Below are 19,919 nucleotides of genomic sequence, written 5' to 3'. Positions count from 1 at the left end.
ACATTCTGTTGGTGACTTTGACTTATCCCTGCATGTGAATTTTGTTCCCTTCATTAACTGTAGGGTTTTAGTTTCCATAGGGCATTGCCTTTTGTGGGCAACACTCTCCTGGATTAGGAGAGCATCCTAATTCTTTTTGCTGAGAAAAGGAATTTAAAACATTGACTTTGGGCTCCACTTCAAAATGAGATTTTAAGACTTGAAGAGCTCCCAGACCCAGATGACAAGGATTATGTCAAAGTAAAACTACATCTTACCTTATCACCTTGCATACCAGGGGGGCCCATTAATCCAGAAAGGCCTTGACTGCCCTAAGAACAAAATACAAAGAGAGGTTTAATGTTATGAATGGGAATTGAAAATTAGAATTCCCTTGCTGCAGGATTTCATCTCCATCATCAAAATCTTACTGCATTCATTCCTGATCTTTGCAAGTAGGCTTAAGTTACACCTTTTCTCAGGGCCCTTTTGAGACTTTTTCTGAGGCTCCCCACATTTCTCTCTTCCCATGCTGAATACCTGCACCTTACTTCCTACTTCATGCCTCTGCCCCCTTTTTTTCTGATATTCTTTTCTCTAGGAATGCTCTCACTCCCTAAATTCCTGTCATTCCAAGATTTACTGTGTTTTAAAAATCTAAAGTTTACTAAAAAAATCTGTAAGGGGGGCACCTGAGTGGCTCAGTTGGTTAAGCTACAGACACCTGCTCAGGTCGTGATCTCAGGGTTTGTGAGTTCGAGCCCCGCATCAGGCTCTCTGCTGTTGGTGCAGCACCTACTTCAGATCCTCTGTTCACCTCTCTCTCTGCCCTTCTTCCCCTTTGCTCCCTCTCTCTCAAAAATGAATAAACATGAAAAAATAGTTCTATGAGCATGCTGTGTGGCAGCTGTGGAGGGCTCAGGCTGGCATCTGGTGGGATTCCCACGAGGAGCCTCCAGGCAGGGCTGTGGTGAGCAGGGCTGGGCTCACATGGCACAGCAGAGAAAGGGACACTTTTGCTTCCGGGGCTGTGCTGGTGTTGCCTGCTGTACCACTGGGAAGTAACTGCTGAGAAAATTTATTGGGAGGATGTGTGTTTGGCTCCCGAAGATGGGACTTCACCTATTAGGGCCGTCCATTCTCCTGATCCCCCAACTTTGATGAGGGCCTGCAAGCCCATCTTGGGGTGGGAGGGAGAAAGTATACTGATGTGAGGGGGAAGGATTGTCTGGTGGGCAGAAGTGACAGTGAGAGACAAAGAGGAAGCTGTGTGAATGGGGTTGGAAAAAACATGTCAGAAAGGAATGAGGAAGGGGCACCAGGGTGGCTCAGTTGGCTAAGTGACCACCTCTCGATTTCCACTCAGGTCATGATCTCAAAGTAGTGGGACTGAGCCTCTCTCCCCTCCAGTTGAGCCCTGTGCTGGCGGGTGCAGGTGTGAGTGTGGAGACTGCTGGGGATTCTCTGTCTCTCCCTCTCTACCCTTCCCCTGCTCATGCATGCGTGTGTGCTCTCTCTTTCAAACTAAATAAACTTAAAAAAAAAAAAAGAAAAGAAAAAGAAAAAGGAATGGTAACAATCTTGAGACACTTTGCTCCAAATGCAGTTTTACTTTCCTTCCTCTCTTTCTTTCTGCTGCAGCGAATATATTATGCACGAAAAAACAATGTTGTGAAAGAAAAAAGAGTACTTAAGTAATAATCCTAAGTAAACTAAGTGACTGTGTTCTGTTTAATATTTAGTGCACTATGTACTTTAATGTGTCATCAAGTTAAACAATCAGAAGAGGAAAGAATGTTTCTAATGATTACCAATTGAATACCTTTCCATTTGTACTAATTTCATTTTAATACCTCTTCTTGACATTTTATTAGGATGGCTTCCATTTGTGATGGGGTGAAAGTTTATACAGGTAACATATATATATATATATATATATATACACACACACACACACACACACACACACACACACGTATACACACACACACACACACACACACACATATATATATTTTACAGTTAATAGAGGGAAAAGAAAGCTGCACTAGGAAACAGGTTATTGGAGGCTTGTCTCCTTCTACTAGCTCTAATCGTGGGTGGATCACTTTACTTCTTTTAAAAGTTCCTCCATCTGGGGCACCTGGGTGGCTCAGTCAGTTGAGCGTCCAACTTCAGCTCAGGTCATGATCTCACAGCTTGTGAGTTCGAGCCCCTCATGGGGCTCTGTGCAGACAGCTTGGAGCCTGGAGCCTGCTTCAGATTCTGTGTCTCCCTCACTCTCTGCCCCTAACCCACTCGCATTCTGTCTCTGTATCTCTCAAAAATAAATAAACATTAAAAAACATTAACAAAAAAATAAAAGTTCCTCCATCTGAAAAATGAGAATCTCTCACTTGCCTTATGGAAAAGGAAAATTACCACTCCTTAAAAGTTAAGGTCCCAAAAGGCCTTAAACACTTCAATTAAATGCTCTATGAGAGATGTTCTTTAGTGAATGTTCTATGCTGAAAGACCAGCCCCTGCATTTCTTTTGTCGTTATGTTGCTGACCATATATTTATTATAAAAATGGCTAAGTGATTAAAACCAAAACACTATTGTTACCCACCCCCTCAACTCTCACCGTTTAATGTTTATATATGTATTCATAATATATGTATATAACTAATATCCTGCCTCCTCAGTATATGTGAACCCAATTTAATATAAATATAATGTTTAATAAATGTTTTAAAATTTTGCCATTTTAGAAATACATCTTTCAATTTTAAAAGGTATATTTCACTTAAAGCTCAATGGCAGCATATCATTAAATCCTGTATCTTACTACATTTCTCCCATCTAGCAATAACCACAATTAGTAAATGAGTAATTCAAAAAGTGAAAAAAGACTGACATACTTCTTAGCCTCAATGCTAATGCTGAATCATCCTATATTTCATACAGAAACTGTATACATACTGAACCACCCTATATTTTGGACAGGGAAGCCATGAGTAAAGATAAAACCAAGCATTTGATATAAATGGGAATGCTTAATTTGGGGAGGGTTATTTAAAGCAGACATCATAACGGAAAGGAACTCTAATTCCTAAATTTTAAGTAAGAAATCAAATGTCCTATATTTAGATATTTTAAAAGATGGCATTTTGTTTCTCAGACTGCAGGATATTCTTCCTTGCAATAAGTAAGGGACCAATGAAAATATGTTTCTAATAATAAATTTCAATTCTTTTTCTAAAATATTTATATTCAGAGAACTCAGTTCCATCACAGGAATAAAATTCTCAAAATTCTAGATTAAATTTTTTTTTTGAGGATTTACTTGTCAGTATAACATCTGCAAAGTTCCTTAAAATGGTATGGGTTTTTTTTTTTTTTAAGTTTACAAAGTTATCTGTAAGCCAGTTAAAAGATCAGATTTCAACACAGGAACCATCAAAATTATTCAGGGATTTTAAAAGTTTGTGAATGTACACCACACAAACAAAAACATCCCATAATTGTATCACATTCATCAAGTGCTTGTCTAAACAAAGCTTCCCAGATGTATTCCTAAGGCTCCATTTGTATTCATCCTCACTGGAAAACAGTACCTTTCTCCTAATAAAGATTTTGTTGCTATCTTTACTTTAAAATACTAATTTATTTTTACTTCAATGTATATGTGTTTGACAGCATTATGACAAAATGAAATGCATATTAGATTACAAGTCAGACAAATATATCATTAACTCCGCCACTTACTATTCATGATGCATTTAAATTCAATGAATTCTGTTTTCCTTTTTTTTTTTTAAGTTTATTTACTTATCGGAAAAGAGAGAGAGAGAGAGAGAGAGAGAGAGAGAGAGAGAGAATGAGCAGGGGAAGGGCAGAGCGAAAGGGAGAGAGAGAGAATCCCAAGCAGGCTCTGCACTGTGCTGGTTACTGCGGAGGCTGATGTGAGGCTTGAACTCAGGAACCGTGAGAACATGACCTGAGCCAAAACCAAGAGTCAGACACTTAACTGACAGCCACTCAGGCTTTCCATGAATTCTGTATTCTGGAAAACAAGATAATGATGACTGCCTCTCTTGCAGTTACTGTGGTACTTAAAAATGGTAAAGTACATGGAACTATTCTCAAAAAGGTGCAAAATAGCATTGTAATTTATGTATTATTGTGTGTATGCCTTTTAACAGCAAGTTTTTGAGATTAGGGCCATATCTTGCTCTAATTTTTCGCCCCACCCTACCCTAATTGGAAGGTAGCAAAATGGTAACCACAGTAGACACTCAATAAAATTAATGTTAGGATTTCAACTGATAAATTAATCTGATATAATCTATTTTTTAAATATTTCTTCCTTCATTAAAATCTGCTAGTTTTCTCTCTTCTCTGTCTAATATCAAGTAAAATCTACATTTTTGGGAATGCCTGCATGGCTCGGTCTGTTAAGGGGATTCTCTTTCCTTCTCTCTCTGTCCTCCCCACCCCTCAAAATAAATAAATAAACATTAAAAAATGTTTAAGAAAGATAAAAATGATTTTTTTTAATGCCTGAAATATATCTGCATGATTTTAGTCCACGGGCAACTAATTACCTTTTTTCCAGGAACAGCTTGACCAGGGGAAAGTCCTGGATCTCCTTTGGGGCCCTAGATAAAACAATTATAAAACACTTGGTGAAGCATAAATTATGTATAGCATATCACACTTCTTCAGCTGTATGTTTCATCAGATGTTATATATATGATATTTAATAAAATTATTTTAAATTGAGGTGGGCATGGATTATTTACTTTTTTAATGTTTATTTTTATGAGCCTCATTTTTAAGTGCTGAGATTGTCAGACATAGATGATTTTTAAAAGCTAATAAAGTTATACTAGCATTGAAAGATCTTTCTTTAAGGGACCCACAGACAGGCTTTATTAACTTATCCACTTTTGTGACACATTCAGTTATAATTCCTATGTTAGCACTGGAAAACTGGTTACTTTTAGTAAAAGAAATCTGCTTATAATTCTTATAATTTTAAGGTATCATACCAAGTTTAAACACTTTCCAAAATTTTTCAGTGTACATACATTACTTATGTAGTAAAGAAAAAAAAACCAAAAATATAGCTCTAATTCCCCACATAGATATAAAAATAAATTCTTTTCATACTCTGGGAATCATGTTTTACATTTCAAGAGAAATATGACATTAGGTCTCAGCCAAATTTTTTTGCACAATATTAAAGTAACCTTTCTTATTATGCATACTGGCAAAGTATCTCTTTTTTTACCCATCTCATGAAATGAAGAGCCACAATTGAGACTTTATAATTCCAATTCTGATTTCATGACCATTCTCAACTAGTAATTATTTCCATTCCTAAAGAGTTCTAAATGCTATTTTCACTCTATGAGAAATAGTCATGTTTTCTCTCACATAATCACATTTCTTTCACATACCTTTCAAATACTACTCAAACTGATGGAAGAAGGAAGACCAAAAGAAAAGTCCTTCATGTTCCCCAGTAAGTCTTTTCATTTTACAAATTAGAAATAAATCTTCACTGGCAAAAAGGTCTATGTTCTAAAGTCAAAGAAAATTCTTAAGGAAAGGTGGTTTTCCAGGTTCACCTCTTCCCTTTCATAGCTATCACCACTTCTATCACTAAGTCTACAATGTATGTATGTATGTATGTATGTATTATTTATTTATTTTTAAGTTTACGTATTTATTTTGAAGGAGGGAGAGCTTAGGAGCAGGGGAGGGACAAAGAGAGAGAGAGCCAAGTAGGCTCTGTGTTGTCAGAATGGAGCCCAATGTGGGGCTTGATCTCACGAATGAAAGATCATGACCTGAACGGAAATCAAGAGTCAGACCCTTAACCAACTGAGCCACCTAAGTGCTCCAAGGCTACAATGTTAGACCACTGATTATAAAATTATGGGATGAAATAAACAGCTTTAGTAATATGATATCTCAAAATTTAAGAACTCAATCCATTGACAACAACAACAACAAAGGTGACATACTTAGAATTTATAAGAGATATTAGAGCTTATCTACTAAAACACATTTTATAGATAAAGAAACAATGAGGGTCCAGAAAGGTTAAATGAATTGATTAAAATTGCTTAGAAAAGTACTGGCAAACCAGGTCAATATTTTTTTCCTCATATCACATTATCTAGTAAATAAAAATCTTGTTTTAATAAATTGTCATCTTTTATTAAAAAACCTAGCCAACGGATTTGAGGCAATATTTACAAAGAATTTTAAAAGAAGTTAAGAAATGATGGCCCTTGAGAATTTTAAATATAATAAAGTTCTTTGTGGCTAATGTTTTTACTTATAAATATCACATTAAAAATTCTTATTTTTAGGTTCTATCTGAATTTAATATCATCTATCTGCTTTCTTAATACTGTCAACTAATTTAACATTTCATCCTCATTAAAAAAGAAATATCTAAGAAATGGGATAAAAGTAATCAACTGATCAATAAAAATCATATTTAAAGATAGAGCTTTCTCTTATTCATAAGCTTTATTATCTGGGCAACATATCTTTAAAGAAATATACGCCAAATCTCTTTTATTTTCCCACAAATGTGCTTGAGTTAATTGATCAACTTATTCTACAACCATAATTCCAAGTCAACATGAAGGAAATGCTCTTAACCTGGCCAGTTGTGGGTTGATCCTCCCTAGTATAAAATGAATGAGTAGAGATTATCAAACATGCCAACTTTACCTAAAATGTCAAAGAAGTAGGGTATATTTCTCTGTATTGAAGAATTCTCCAAAATCTCTTACTTTTTCCCTCATTTTGTATTAATTTCATGACTCCCAACATGCTTTTAGTCATACTTGATGGCTTTTCAAATCCTCTTTGTTATTAAAAATGTTTATAAATTAATCATAATTGACTTCGACTTTCAATATTGACTTGTACTTACTCTTACGTGACTTTTGTTAAAGGAGCTCTGTGTCCTTTTGAGTGTAAGAGGAAAAGGAAGTTGCCTATCCTTTATTACTTTATTATTCAAAGAATTCTCAAAGTCCCACCTATTCCACTGTTCTGCTGTGCAGTCTAAAATCCTCATTAGCAGAGCACCTCTTTTAGACTATTATTGGATCTCCAGAGGGACCTCTTTCTAGGGAGGGACACTCCCCAATTACTAGATCCATTAACATGTTAGATTAGATTTACGGTATTAGTCCATTCAATATAATGGAAAGAGCATTGGGCTTTGGAGTGAAAAGACTGAACAAATCATTTAATCTCTCTGAACTTGAGATTCCTCCACTGTAAAATGGGAGTAGCAATAATAATAAAACCTACCTAGATTAGCTTATAAAATATAGGGTCATATAGGGTCAAATTCTCTATAGAGTATAAAAATGTAAGTATTAAAAATGACAAGATTAAAGACAATAATTGAAATCAATTTTACAATTGTTGCTAACTTAAAAAGCAGAGAACACAATTCTTGAATGAATCATTGATGGAGCAGCAGAATTTAAATGAAAAGAATTTGGAATTAAAAATTCAAATCTGGATGAGCTAAATTGAGAGAGTCCCATAAAAGAAATACTAAGTAAAATCATCCTGAGGTAACATCACTTGAATATTCTTCACTGTAACATTAGTAATAACTATACAAAATCCATAATCTGAATTTTAAGCATTGCATTCTCTAACCAACACTTCCTATCTTTTTAGGTCACTCTCTAAGTCTCTACAACTTTAACAACTATTTGACCTACTGGAACTGCTAATATGTGATCCCACATTTTCACTGTGGTGAAAATTTATCCCCCATGTGGCCTCACTTTCAATCCTTAAGCAGCCTAAATACCAAGGTCTGACATACATAAATGACACCAAACTTACCTGGAAATTCTTTTTTGTAACATTTATTTTAAATATTTTAATTAATGTTTATTTTTGAGAGGGAGGGGAAGGGCAGAGAGAGAGGGAGATAGAGGATCAGAAGCAGACTCTGTGCTGTGAGCTTGAATTCACAAACTGAACTCACCAACCATGAGACCATGAGAAGAGCTGAAGTCAAATGCCTAACTGACTGAGCCACCTAGGTGCTTGCAATTCTTAAATCTAAACTCACCATCTACTCTGTCCCATTCCCTAGCAGTTGAATGTGATTAAAAGGAAACAATCATGCTGACAAATTTTATTTTAAATTCATGACTTTTTACATTAATTTGTTTTGTTTTTTGGTGTGTCTAATAAATTACCTTAGTCAATTCACTTTTCCCATTTTCATAGATAATTTTGTTTCATAACCTCTCTCTTCACTCTGAGTGGGTGATCTTGCTTTCAACATTCACAACCTGTCACAAACAAACCCACTACCTCACCTAAATCTGTTCCAAAATACTCTGCCTTCATAACCAAAGCCACCATTCTCTCTCATCAGTACATCATTGATACTTTCCTCTCTGCATTATTTTAATTTTTACTTTTTTCCGGGACAACTGACATCACCAAGTAAACACACTGTAATTTCTCCTGTTTTAAAAACAACTTTCCTTGCACCCGCATCTCCCTTCTCTGCTCCATTACACTGCTCGGTGTTTGAGGAAAACTCTTAGAAACTTGTCTCTGTTCATGAGGAGACTTCATTCTCTCCTGGACTTAATCCATTCAGGCCGCTGTCCCTACCTTACCACATTGGTCATTCTTTCCCAGTCTCCTTTGCTAGTCCCTCTTCTTCTTCCTAATATACTAAACTCTGGGGTACCCTAAGACTTGGTCCTTGGACACTTCTGTCTATATTTATCTATACATATAAGCATACATATATGTATAAAACTATTTGAATGCACAGAAGAGCAATAAAAAACCAGGGCACACTGGAGGAGATTCAACTCTAAAAAGAAGAACCACAACTGGTACAGTACACATTTATACAGCTTTTCTTCTAAAGACCCTCCCCAGTCTTCATGGAATGGCTAGAAGTCAAGCATAAAACCATAGACATTTTAGCTGATGGTGTCAGAGGACAGAATGTGAGACTACCTGAATAACTGTAAATTGAGGGAGAAAAATCCTAGGAAGAAAGTAAGAAGACAGCTTTCCCCCAGATCTGGATAAAGACTCTCTTCAGTTCTTGGCTGATACCGAATATGGTTGCATGAGACAGATTCCAAAGAGTTCACCAAAAAGCAACAAGCAATATTTATAACGGAATATAAATTTCAGCTGCTGGCCACCACAGGAGAAATAGTTTGGGGTTTGAGCCACATCACTTTAAAGGGACATGGTAAATGCCTTGGTAATCACCTTTCCATTGAAATTCAGGAAGGGTACCTGGGTGGCTGAGTCACTTAAGCATCCGACTTTAGCTCAGATCATGATCTCACAGTTCATGAGTTTGAGCCCCATGTCCGGCTCTGTGCTGACAGCTCGGAGCCTGGAGCCTGCTTCAGATTCTGTGTCTCCCTCTCTCTCTGCCCTCCCCCACTCACACTCCATCTCTCTCTCTCTCAAAAATAAATAATAATTAAAAACATTAAAAAAAAAGAAATTCAGGAAGGGCTATACTTTAGAAGCAAATACTATATCCTTGAATTAAAAAGACTGACATTAACTCTGTAAACAAAACTGAAACAATTCTGTCCCTTAAAAAATTTACCAAATCTGTATAAGTTTACTAGCCAGTTATTTAACTCCCTACAGAACAAATGAACAAACAAACAAAAAAATCACAGTCATCAAAGGATTTCAAAGGAAGACAACAGAATCTAAAGTTCTTCAACATATCATCTGTAACATCCAGTATATAATCAAATTTTTCTAGACATACAAAGAAAAGTAAAATCTGACCTGAGTTAAAGAAAAAAAGTGGTCAATACAAACAGACCTCAGAAGGACCCAGATATTGGAATTTGTAGTTAAGGATTTTCAATTATTATAAATATGTTCAAGGACATAAAGTAAATGATCATCATAATTACCGAACACAGAAATATCAGCAGACAAGTGAAAACTATGCAAAAAGGAACAATAGAACCCTAGAACTGATTATACAGTATCTGAAATGAAAAACTGTCTGGATGAGATTAACAGTATATTAGAGAAGGCAGAAATTAAGTTTAGTGAATTTGAGGAGAGATCCATAGAAGTTAACTAATCTGAAGTAAAGAGTAAAAAATGACAAAAAGGAGCAAAGCTCTAGTGACCTGTGGGACAACATTAGATAGTTTAACATACATGTAAATGGAGTTCCAGAAGGAGAGAAAGAATGGGACAGAAAGATTATTTGAAAACATAATGGCCAGGGGCACCTGGGTGGCTCAGTTGGTTAAGCACCCGACTTCAGCTCAGGTCATGATCTCATGGTTCCTCAGCTTGAGCCCTGTGTCGGGCTCCGTGCTAATAGCTCAGAGCATGGAGACTGCTTCGGATTCTGTGTCTCCCTCTCTCTCTGCCCCTCCCCTACTCACGCTCTGTCTCTCTCTCTCAAAAATAAACATTAAAAAATTGTTTTTAAGTAATAAAAAAATAGAAAAAATTTTAAAAAAGAAAAAAATAATGGCCCCAAATAACCCAGATTCATTACAAAAAAATTTAAACCTTACCGATTCAAGACATTCAGTGAGCTCCAAACAAGAAATATCTAACAGAAAACCACCCCTATGAACATCATAGTCAAACTGCTAAAATCTAGACAGAGAAATATCTCAAAAGTAGCCATTGAAAAATAATACATTACACTGAGGGGAATTACAACTAACTGCTCATCAGAAACAGTAGAGATCACAAGACAAGAACCACAAGCATCTTTAAAGTGCTGGAAGAAAAACACTGTCAACGCAAATTTTTATACTCCATAAAAATATCTTCCAAAGCATAGATAAAATAAATTTCAAGTAAATAAAAACCAGGAGAATCCATCACCAGCAGAACTGCATTCCAAGAAATAATGAAGGAACTTTTTCTAGCTAAAGGGAAGTGACACCAAACTAGAAACTCAGATCTCCAGGAAGAAATGAAGACCCCTGGAAATGAAAACAAATAAGGAAATATAAATGACCCCCTTTTTTGTTTCCTTTCTTAATTTCTTTAAAGACTGATTACTTAGTATGAAAATTACTACATTGTACTTTGGGGTTTATAATGATATAGATGTAAAATAAATGACAACAAAACACAAAGGATAAGAAGAGTGGGTAAATTGAATCATGATGTCATATGGGTCTTATATTTTACATAAATGGCTACCATATTAATTCTAGTAAACTAGAATGAATTAAGGATTCATATTATAATCTCTAGAGCAACCACTAAAATCAATCAATCAATCAATCAGAGAAACTATACGGAATAGTAAAGAATATGTGATTAACCCAAAAGAAGGCAGTAAAGGAGGAATAAGGAACAAAGAACACATGGGATAAATGGAAAAGAAATGACAATGTGGGCTGTGACCCAATCATACCAGTAATTACAGAAATATAAATGGACTTAACATTCCAGTTAAATATCAGAAATTATCAGACTGGATAAACAAGTAAGATCTAATATGTATTGTCTATAAGAGATGAATTTTAAATATAGATAGGCAAAGGAAAAGAAAAATATATACCAGGCAAACAATAAGCATAAAAAAGCTGGTGTGGCTCTGTTACTATCAGACAAACTAGACTTCAAGAAAAGGAGTGTTACTGGAGATAAGAAGAGATATTTGACAATGATAAAAAGTATCAGTTCATTAAAAAGATACAACAATCCTTAAACATGTAGGCAGAACACAGAGTTACAAAATAAATGAAACAAACACTGACTAAATACTTCCTAAACACTAAACAGAGAAATAGACAAATCCAAAATCATAGCTGGATATTTTAACACACCTCTCTCAGTAATGAATGGAACAACTATATTAAAACCCAGTAAGGATAGGGGCGCCTGGGTGGCTCAGTCAGTTAAGCATTCGACTTTAGCTCAGGTCATGATCTCATGGTTTATGAGTTCAAGCCCTGCATCAGGTCTGTGCTGACAGCTCAGAACCTGGAGCCTGCTTCAGATTATGTCTCCCTCTCTCTCTACCCTTTCCCTGGTCATACTCTGTCTCTCCTTCTCTCTCAAAAAATAAACATTAAAAAAAAATAAAACCCAGTAAGGACAGAGAAAACTTGATCACCATCCTCAACCACCTTAACCTAATTGGCATTTATTGAACATTACAACCAAAAATACAAAATACACAATCTTTTAAACTTCAGCTCAGAATGGAGTGGCATGATATATTGAAAGCACTGAAAGAAAAAAATCTGCAGCTAAGAAAATTCTATACAGCAAGGCTGTCATTCAGACTAGAAGGAGGGATAAAGAGTTTCTTAGACAAAGAAAAACTAACGAGTTCATGACCACTAAATCAACCCTAAAAAATGTTAAAGGGGACTCTTTGGATGGAAAGGAAAGACCATAAATGAGAGTATGAAAATAAGCACATCTATAAAAATCAGTAAAGGAATTCAAAAATTAAAGGATGTAAAAGGGGAGAGGAGTAAAGAATGGGTTCAAACTGAACCATCAACTTAATAGGGACTGTTATATGCATAAAATGTTATATACAAACCTAATGGTAACCCCAAATCAAAAACCAGTAGTAGATATGCAAAGAATAAATAGAAAGGAAGCAAGTACATCACTAAAGAAAATGAGCAAACCATGAAAGAGAGCCAGATAAAAGAATCAGAGCAAAAACTACAAAAACAACCCCCAAAAAGTAACAAAATGGCAATAAATATGAATCTAACAATAACTGCTTTATTTTAATTTTTTAATGTTTATGAGAGAGAGAGAGAGAGAGAGGAGAGAGAGATAGTACTAGTGGGGGAGGGACAAAGAGAGCAGGACACACAGAATCTGAAGCAGGCTCTAGGCTCTGAGCTGTCAGCACAGAGCCCCCGATGCGGGGCTCAAACTCACAAGCTGTGAGGTCATGACCTGAGCTGAAGTGGGTCGCTTAACCAACTGAACCACCCAGGTGTCCTTATCAATAACTACTTTAAATGGGAATGGACTAAATGCTCCAATCAAAAGACACAGAGTGACAGAGTGGATAAAAAAAAAGACCTATCTATATACTACCTACAGAAGACTCCTTTCAGACCTAGACACCAGCAGATTGAAAGTGAGAGGATGGAGAAACACTTATCATGTAAATACATGTCATAAGAAATCTGAATTAGCAATACGTATGTAAGACAAAATAGATTTTAAAACAAAGACTGTAACAAGAGACAAAGAAGGACCTATATAAACATAAAGGGAACAATCCAACAGGAAGATATAACAACTGTAAATATGTATGCACCCAACATGGAAGCATCCAATACATAAAACAGTTAATAATAAACATAAAGGAACTAATCAATAGTAATACAATAACAGTAGGGGATTCTAATACCCCACCTATATCAACTGACAAATCATCCAAAGAAAATCAATAAGAAAAGAGTGACTTTGAATAACACACCGGACCAGATGGATTTAACAGATATATTCAAAGCATTCCACCCTAAAATATCAGCATACACATTCTTTTCAAGTGCACATGGAACATTCTCCAGAATAGATCACATATTAGATCACAAAACAAGTCTCAACAAATTAAAAAAAGAGAAAGACATACCTATACATCTTTTCTGACCACAATGTTATGAAACTATAAATCAACCATAAGAAAAAATATGGAAAAAGCAAAATATATGGAAACTAAATAACATGCTACTGAAAAATAAATAGGTCAACCAAGAAATCAAAGAAGAAATAAAAACTTACAAGGAAACAAATGGAATTGAAAACATACAGGTCCAAAAATACTGAGGATGTAGCAAAAGAAGTTTTAAGACAGAAGTTTATAGCAATACAGACCTACCTCAAGAAACAAGAAAAATCTCAAATAAACAACCTAAATTTACATCTCATAGAGCTAGAAAGAGAACAACAAACAAAATGCATAATGAGCAGAAGGAAGGAAACAAAGATTAGAGCAGATATAAATGATATAGGAACTAAAAAAACCAATAGAACACATCAATGAAACCAGGAGCTGATTCTTTATAAGATCAATAAAGTTGACAAACCTCTTGCCAGACTCAAAAAAAAAAAAAAAAAAAAAGGAGAGAGAGAGAGGACACAAATGAATGAAAGAGCAGAGATAACAGCGACACCACAGAAATACAAAGAATTGTAAGAGAATGTTACAATGTTATGAAAAATTATAGGCCAACAAATTGGACAGTCTAAAAGAAATGGATAGATTACTAGAAATATATAACTTACCAAAAGTTCCCCAAGGTGGGAAGAAATAGAAAATTTGAACAGACTGATTACCAGCAATGAAATTGAATAAGTAATAAAAAAAACTCCCACCAATTACAGTCCAGAACCAGGTGGCTACACAGGCATATTCTACCAAACATTTAAAGGGTTAATACTTATTCTTCTCAAACTATTTCAAAAAAAAGGGGGGGCGGGGTAAGGAAAACTTCCAAATTCATTCTATGAGGCCAGCATGACTTTGATACCAAAACCAGATAAAGGCATCACAAAAAAAAAAAAAAAAAAAAAAAACAACAGAGAGAGAGAGAGGTGGGACGGAGGGGAGAACTACATGCCAATATCTCTGATGCACATAGATGCAAAAATCCTCAACAAAATATTACCAAACTGAATCCAACAGTATATTTTTAAAAAATACCACGATCAAGTAGGATTTATTCCTGGGATACAAGGGTAGTTCAATATCTGCAAATCAATCAACATGATACATCATATCAACAAGAGAAAGGAAAAGAAGAATCTGATCATTTCAATAGATGCAGAAAAAGCATTACAAAGTACGACATCCATTCATGATAAAAAGTCTCAACAAACTAGGTTTAGAGGGAACATAACATAATAACAGCCTTATATGAAAATCCCACAGTGAACATCATACTCAATGGGGAAAAACTGAGACCTTTTCTCTATGATCAAGAATAAGACAAGGATGTCCACCCTCACCACTTTTACTCAACATAGTATTGGAAGTCTTAGCCACAGCAATCAGACAACAAAAAGAATGAAAAGGTATTAATTGATAACGAAGAAATAAAACCTGCACTATTTACAGATGACATGACAGTATACATAGACACTCTAAAGACCCCTCCAAAAAACTACCAGAACTGGTAATTTAGTAAAGTTGCAGAATACAAAATTAACATACAGAAATCGGTTGTGTTTCTATACACTAATAATGAAGCAGCAGAGAGATAAATAAAGAAATAAATCCCATTTATGATCGCAACAAAAATAGTAAGATGCCTAAGAATAAAGTTAACCAAAGACATGAAAGACTTATATTTTAAAACATTCATGAAAGAAATTGAAGACGACACAAACAAATGGAAAGACATCCCATGCTCACGGATTGACAGAACAAATATTGTTAAAATGTCTATACTATCCAAAGCAATCTACAGATTTAATGTAATCCCTATCAAAATACCAACTGCGTTTTTCACAGAACTAAAACAAACAATCCTAAAATTTGTATGGAACCACAAAAGACCCCAAATAGCCAAAGCAATCTTGTAAAAAACAAAACAAAACAAAACAAAACTGGAGGCATCACAATTCCAGACTTCAAGTTATATTACAAAGGAATAGTAATCAAAACAGTATGGTACTGGAACAAAAATAGACACATGGATCAATGGAACAGAATAGAAAATCCAGAAATGAAAGCACACTTAAATGGTCAATTAATCTTCAACAGATCAGGAAAGAATATCCAATAGGAAAAAGATAGTAGTCTCTTCTTCAAATGGTGTTGGGAAAACAGGAAAGGACCATGAAAAAGAAAGAAAATGGACCATCTTCTTACACTATACACAAGAATAAATTCAAAATGGATTGAAGACCTAAATGTGAGGCCTGAAACCATAAAAGTCCTAAAAAATAGCACAGACGGTAATTTCTCTGACATTGGCCATAGCAATATTTTTCAAGATATGCTTCCTGAGGCAAGGGAAACAAAAGTAAAAATACATTATTGAGACTACATCAAAAGAAAGAGCTTCTGCACAAAGGAAACAACCAACAAAACCAAACAATAACTTTCTGAATGGGAGAAGATATTTGCAAATGACGGATCTGATAAAGGGTTAGTATCCAAAATATATAAAGAACTTATAAAACTCAACACCCCAAAACCAAATAATCCAATTAGAAAATGGGCAGAAGACATGAACAGACATGTCACCAAAGGGACATACAAATGGCCAACAGATACACAAAAAGATGCACAACATCACTCATAATCAGGGAAATGCAAACCAAAACTACTAATATTACCTCACATCTGTCAGAATGGCTAAAATTAAAAACACAAGAAACAAGCGTTGGCAAGGATGTGGAGAGAAAGGAACCCTCTTGCACTGTTGCTGGGAATGCAAACTGGTGCAGCTACTCTGGAAAACAATATGATGCCTCCTCAGAATGTTAAAAATAGAACTACTCTACAATCTAGTAATCACACTACAAGGTATTTAGACCCAAAATACAGAAATACTAATTCAAAGGGATACATGCATTCCAATGTTTATTACAACATTATTTACAACAGCCAGCAGCCCAAGTGTCCATCAATAGATGAATGGATAAAGAAGATGTGGTGTGTGTATGTGTTTGCACATATGTAATATGTGTAATGGAATATTATTCAGTTATGAAAAGAATGAAATCTTGCCATTTGCAAAAACATGGATAAAGCTACAGTTTAATGCTAAGCAAAATAAGTCAGTCAGAGAAAGACAAATACCATATGATCTCACTCATATGTGGAATTTAAGTATCAAAACAAATGAGCAACAAAAAAAAGAGAGAAACAAAGCAATAATCAGAATATTAATTATAGAGAACAAACTGATGGTTACCAGTGGGAGGTGAGTGGGGGGAATGGGTGAAATAGGTGATGGGGATTGAAGAGTACACTTTTCATGATGAGCAGGGAGTTGAATCAGTATATGGTACACCTAAAACTAACATAACACTGTTAACCATACTGGAATTAAAAGTAGAAGCTTGATAAACAGACAAACAAACAAAATACACAAATCTTTTAAAGTACATGTAAAATATTCATCAAGATAGATCACTTGTTGGGCCTTAAAATACCTAAATACATTTTAAAATATTGAACTCTTCCATTGTGAGCTCTCTGACCACAATGCAACTAAACTAGAAACCAACAGCAATAAGATAACTAGACATTAAACAAAACAACATACTTCTTTTTTTTAATGTTTACGTTTTTTTAATTTTTGAGAGAGAGAGAAAGAGAGGAGGAGGGGCAGAGAAAGAGGGACAGAGAGAATCCCAAGCAGGCTCCATCTCTCAGTGCAGAGCCCAACGCGGGACTTGATCTCACGAACCGAGATCATGACCTGAGCCGAAATCAAGAGTTGGATGTGTAACTGACTGAGCCACCCAGGCACCCCCAAAACAAAATACTTCTAAATGACCCATGAGTCAAAGAAGAAAGCACACATTTCAATTTGAATGATAATGAATATGCAACATATCAAATTTTGTGAGATGCAGTTATATCAGTCCTTAGAGAAAAATCTGTAACTCTGAACGCTTCTATTAGAATAGAGCTAAAAAGAAATATTAAATAGTCCATGCCGGGGGGGTGGGGAACCAAAAGTTACTTCTTTGAAAATATTAATGGAAATGAATTCTTGATTTCTTCCCAGACAAAAACAAAAGAAACCAACCAAACAAAAATCTGACATCACGTTCCTTCTCATTCCAATAGGTGGTAGCTCCCACGATACCAGCGTTCAACTGGTTAAGACAAAGATTATCTTTGACTCTTCTCTCTCACGCCGCATATGTAATCCATTGGCAAATCATGTTGACTGTACTGCAAAATATACCTACATTTTGACCACCTCACACCATCTCCACTGTTACACTCTACTCCCTGCCATCATCACCAATGACATGGACTTGGGTAGACCAGTGAAGCGGTCTTCAAACTGGTGTCCCTATTTCCACATTTTCCCTCCTGCAATCTATTCTCCACATGACAGCCAGAACTATCCTCCTACAAATAAATTGGATGATATGACTTACCTAGCTAGAACTTTCCAATAAATATCCAACACAGAATAAAATCCAACCAAAATCCTTACCTACAACGTCCTACATAATCTAGCTCTGGCTTTCTCTCTGATCTATCTTCCAGGATTTATCTTATTCAGCTTATCCTCAAAGACTGCAAAACAGCCTCCTGCCTCAAGGCCTTTGGACTTCCTGGGTTATTTTTGTTGTTTTTCAAGCCTTTCCTCACCAGGATTACAAAAATGGTAATTTAAAATTCTAACATGCTTTCCTCATTGCCTAGCTTTTTCTATGAAGAGAAACTACCCTTCTTTCATCAACTATTTAGTTATCCTGATGTTAAATTCTATAAGAAAAAAAGATAAAAAAGCAAGATGCTTTTTAAAGAAAACTTTTATTCTTTCCCCTTATTTTTCTTTTATTTGTCTTTTTTCAAAATAATGATATTGTGGTATAATAAAAATATATATTTGGTCTTTGTTCCTGGCTTCTGGCACACAGTTCCTAAAAACCTTGGAATTTCCTGAGTCATACAAGTGTCTTTTGTTATTCATAACAATCCTCTTTAACCACATCTGAGTTTATGCTAATGAGGTGACTCAGGGTGGTGCCCATAGATAGCTTCAGGATGGGGACTAGTCACCAGAAAGGCAAAAAAGTGGCTAGAGGGTGGGAATTTAAGAGAGAGGAGGGGGTGCCAGAGTCTGAGTTACATAAACTTTTGAACAAAGAGATTCCAAGAGATTCCCAGTTGGCGAACACAGTGATATGTATGCCAGGAAGGTGGCACACCCAGACAGGGCATGGAAGTTCCGAGTCCCCCACCTTCCATACCTTGCCCTATATGCATCTCTTCCATTTAGCTATTCCTGAGTTGAATTCTTTATAACAAACTGGGAAACCTGTTTTCCTGAAATTGTGAGCTGTTCTAACCCAGTATCAAACCTGGGGAAGTGCAGGATTGTGGGAGACACTGAATTGGTAGTTAGCCAAACAGTAGCATGAATAGCCTGGACAAGCCCTCTGTGGCTGGCATCTCAAGTATAGATAGTCCTGTGGGACTGAGCCCTTAAACCTGTGGAGTCTGACACTAACTCAGAGTTGAATATCCAGTTTGTATGAGAGGATGTGACAATTTCAGAGATGTCATTCCTTAGCATCATCTAAAGGTGACCGGTGAGGGTTTGTGTGTCTGCTTGCATTTAGCATCATTATCACTCAAGGATTTAGAGATACTTGATGTGATTCAAACCACTGCAGTTATTATCCTTAATGATGTTCAAATCACATCATTCTTTGGCTGGTAGAAGTCTTACAAATTGGCTCCAGAATCCTTTTGACATGACCCTAATAGTCTTTGATACCCAGAAGGAGGCATTTTTAATATATTTAAGTCATATTTTAACTGAAATAACAAGCACGGAATCAAAAGAAAGGACCGTACTATTTTGTCTGGTCCTTTTAAGAAGGTCCCTATGTTGACCAGAATAACAGAAGCACCTCAGTCTTTAGCATCTTAACATGCTTTATATTTTCAAAATGCAGGACTGAAAATTTTTCATAGCAATTTGGTTTAACAAAAATTCTCAGAATGGGTCCGCATCTATATTCAATACATTTATTTATTCACATATAAATAAAATAGGACTTCTTGTTTAGAAGACATGGGGACAGAGGGTCGAAACCAGGAATAGAGATAACACTACGATTATTTTTGTGATTCAATATTAAGTATTATTAATAACATTTAATTTAATACTACTAATAGGACACTGTTGTAGCTTATTAAGGTTAGATTGTTCATTT

At 35.6% G+C, this 19,919-nt stretch overlaps 1 protein-coding gene across 1 annotated transcript in view; it reads right to left on the bottom strand.

Annotated features, from left to right (window-relative positions):
• Positions 1 to 19,919, bottom strand: part of COL24A1 (collagen type XXIV alpha 1 chain) — a 413,841-nt gene that overhangs the window by 350,280 nt on the left and 43,642 nt on the right. The window contains exons 6-7 of the mRNA XM_047085469.1: positions 4,568 to 4,621; positions 258 to 311 (exon numbers count right to left, since the gene is read on the bottom strand). Of these exons, the coding sequence (XP_046941425.1) occupies positions 258 to 311; positions 4,568 to 4,621 (108 nt within the window). The remainder of the gene's footprint in view (positions 1 to 257; positions 312 to 4,567; positions 4,622 to 19,919) is intronic.

This window comes from Lynx rufus, unplaced genomic scaffold, assembly GCF_022079265.1.
Source record: "Lynx rufus isolate CCGP_SWC_20201006 ecotype Redwood Valley unplaced genomic scaffold, mLynRuf1.p SCAF_2, whole genome shotgun sequence".
NCBI lineage: Eukaryota > Metazoa > Chordata > Mammalia > Carnivora > Felidae > Lynx > Lynx rufus.
The sequence above is the reverse complement of the archived record's forward strand: the minus strand, read 5'-3'. Positions and strand labels throughout refer to the sequence as shown.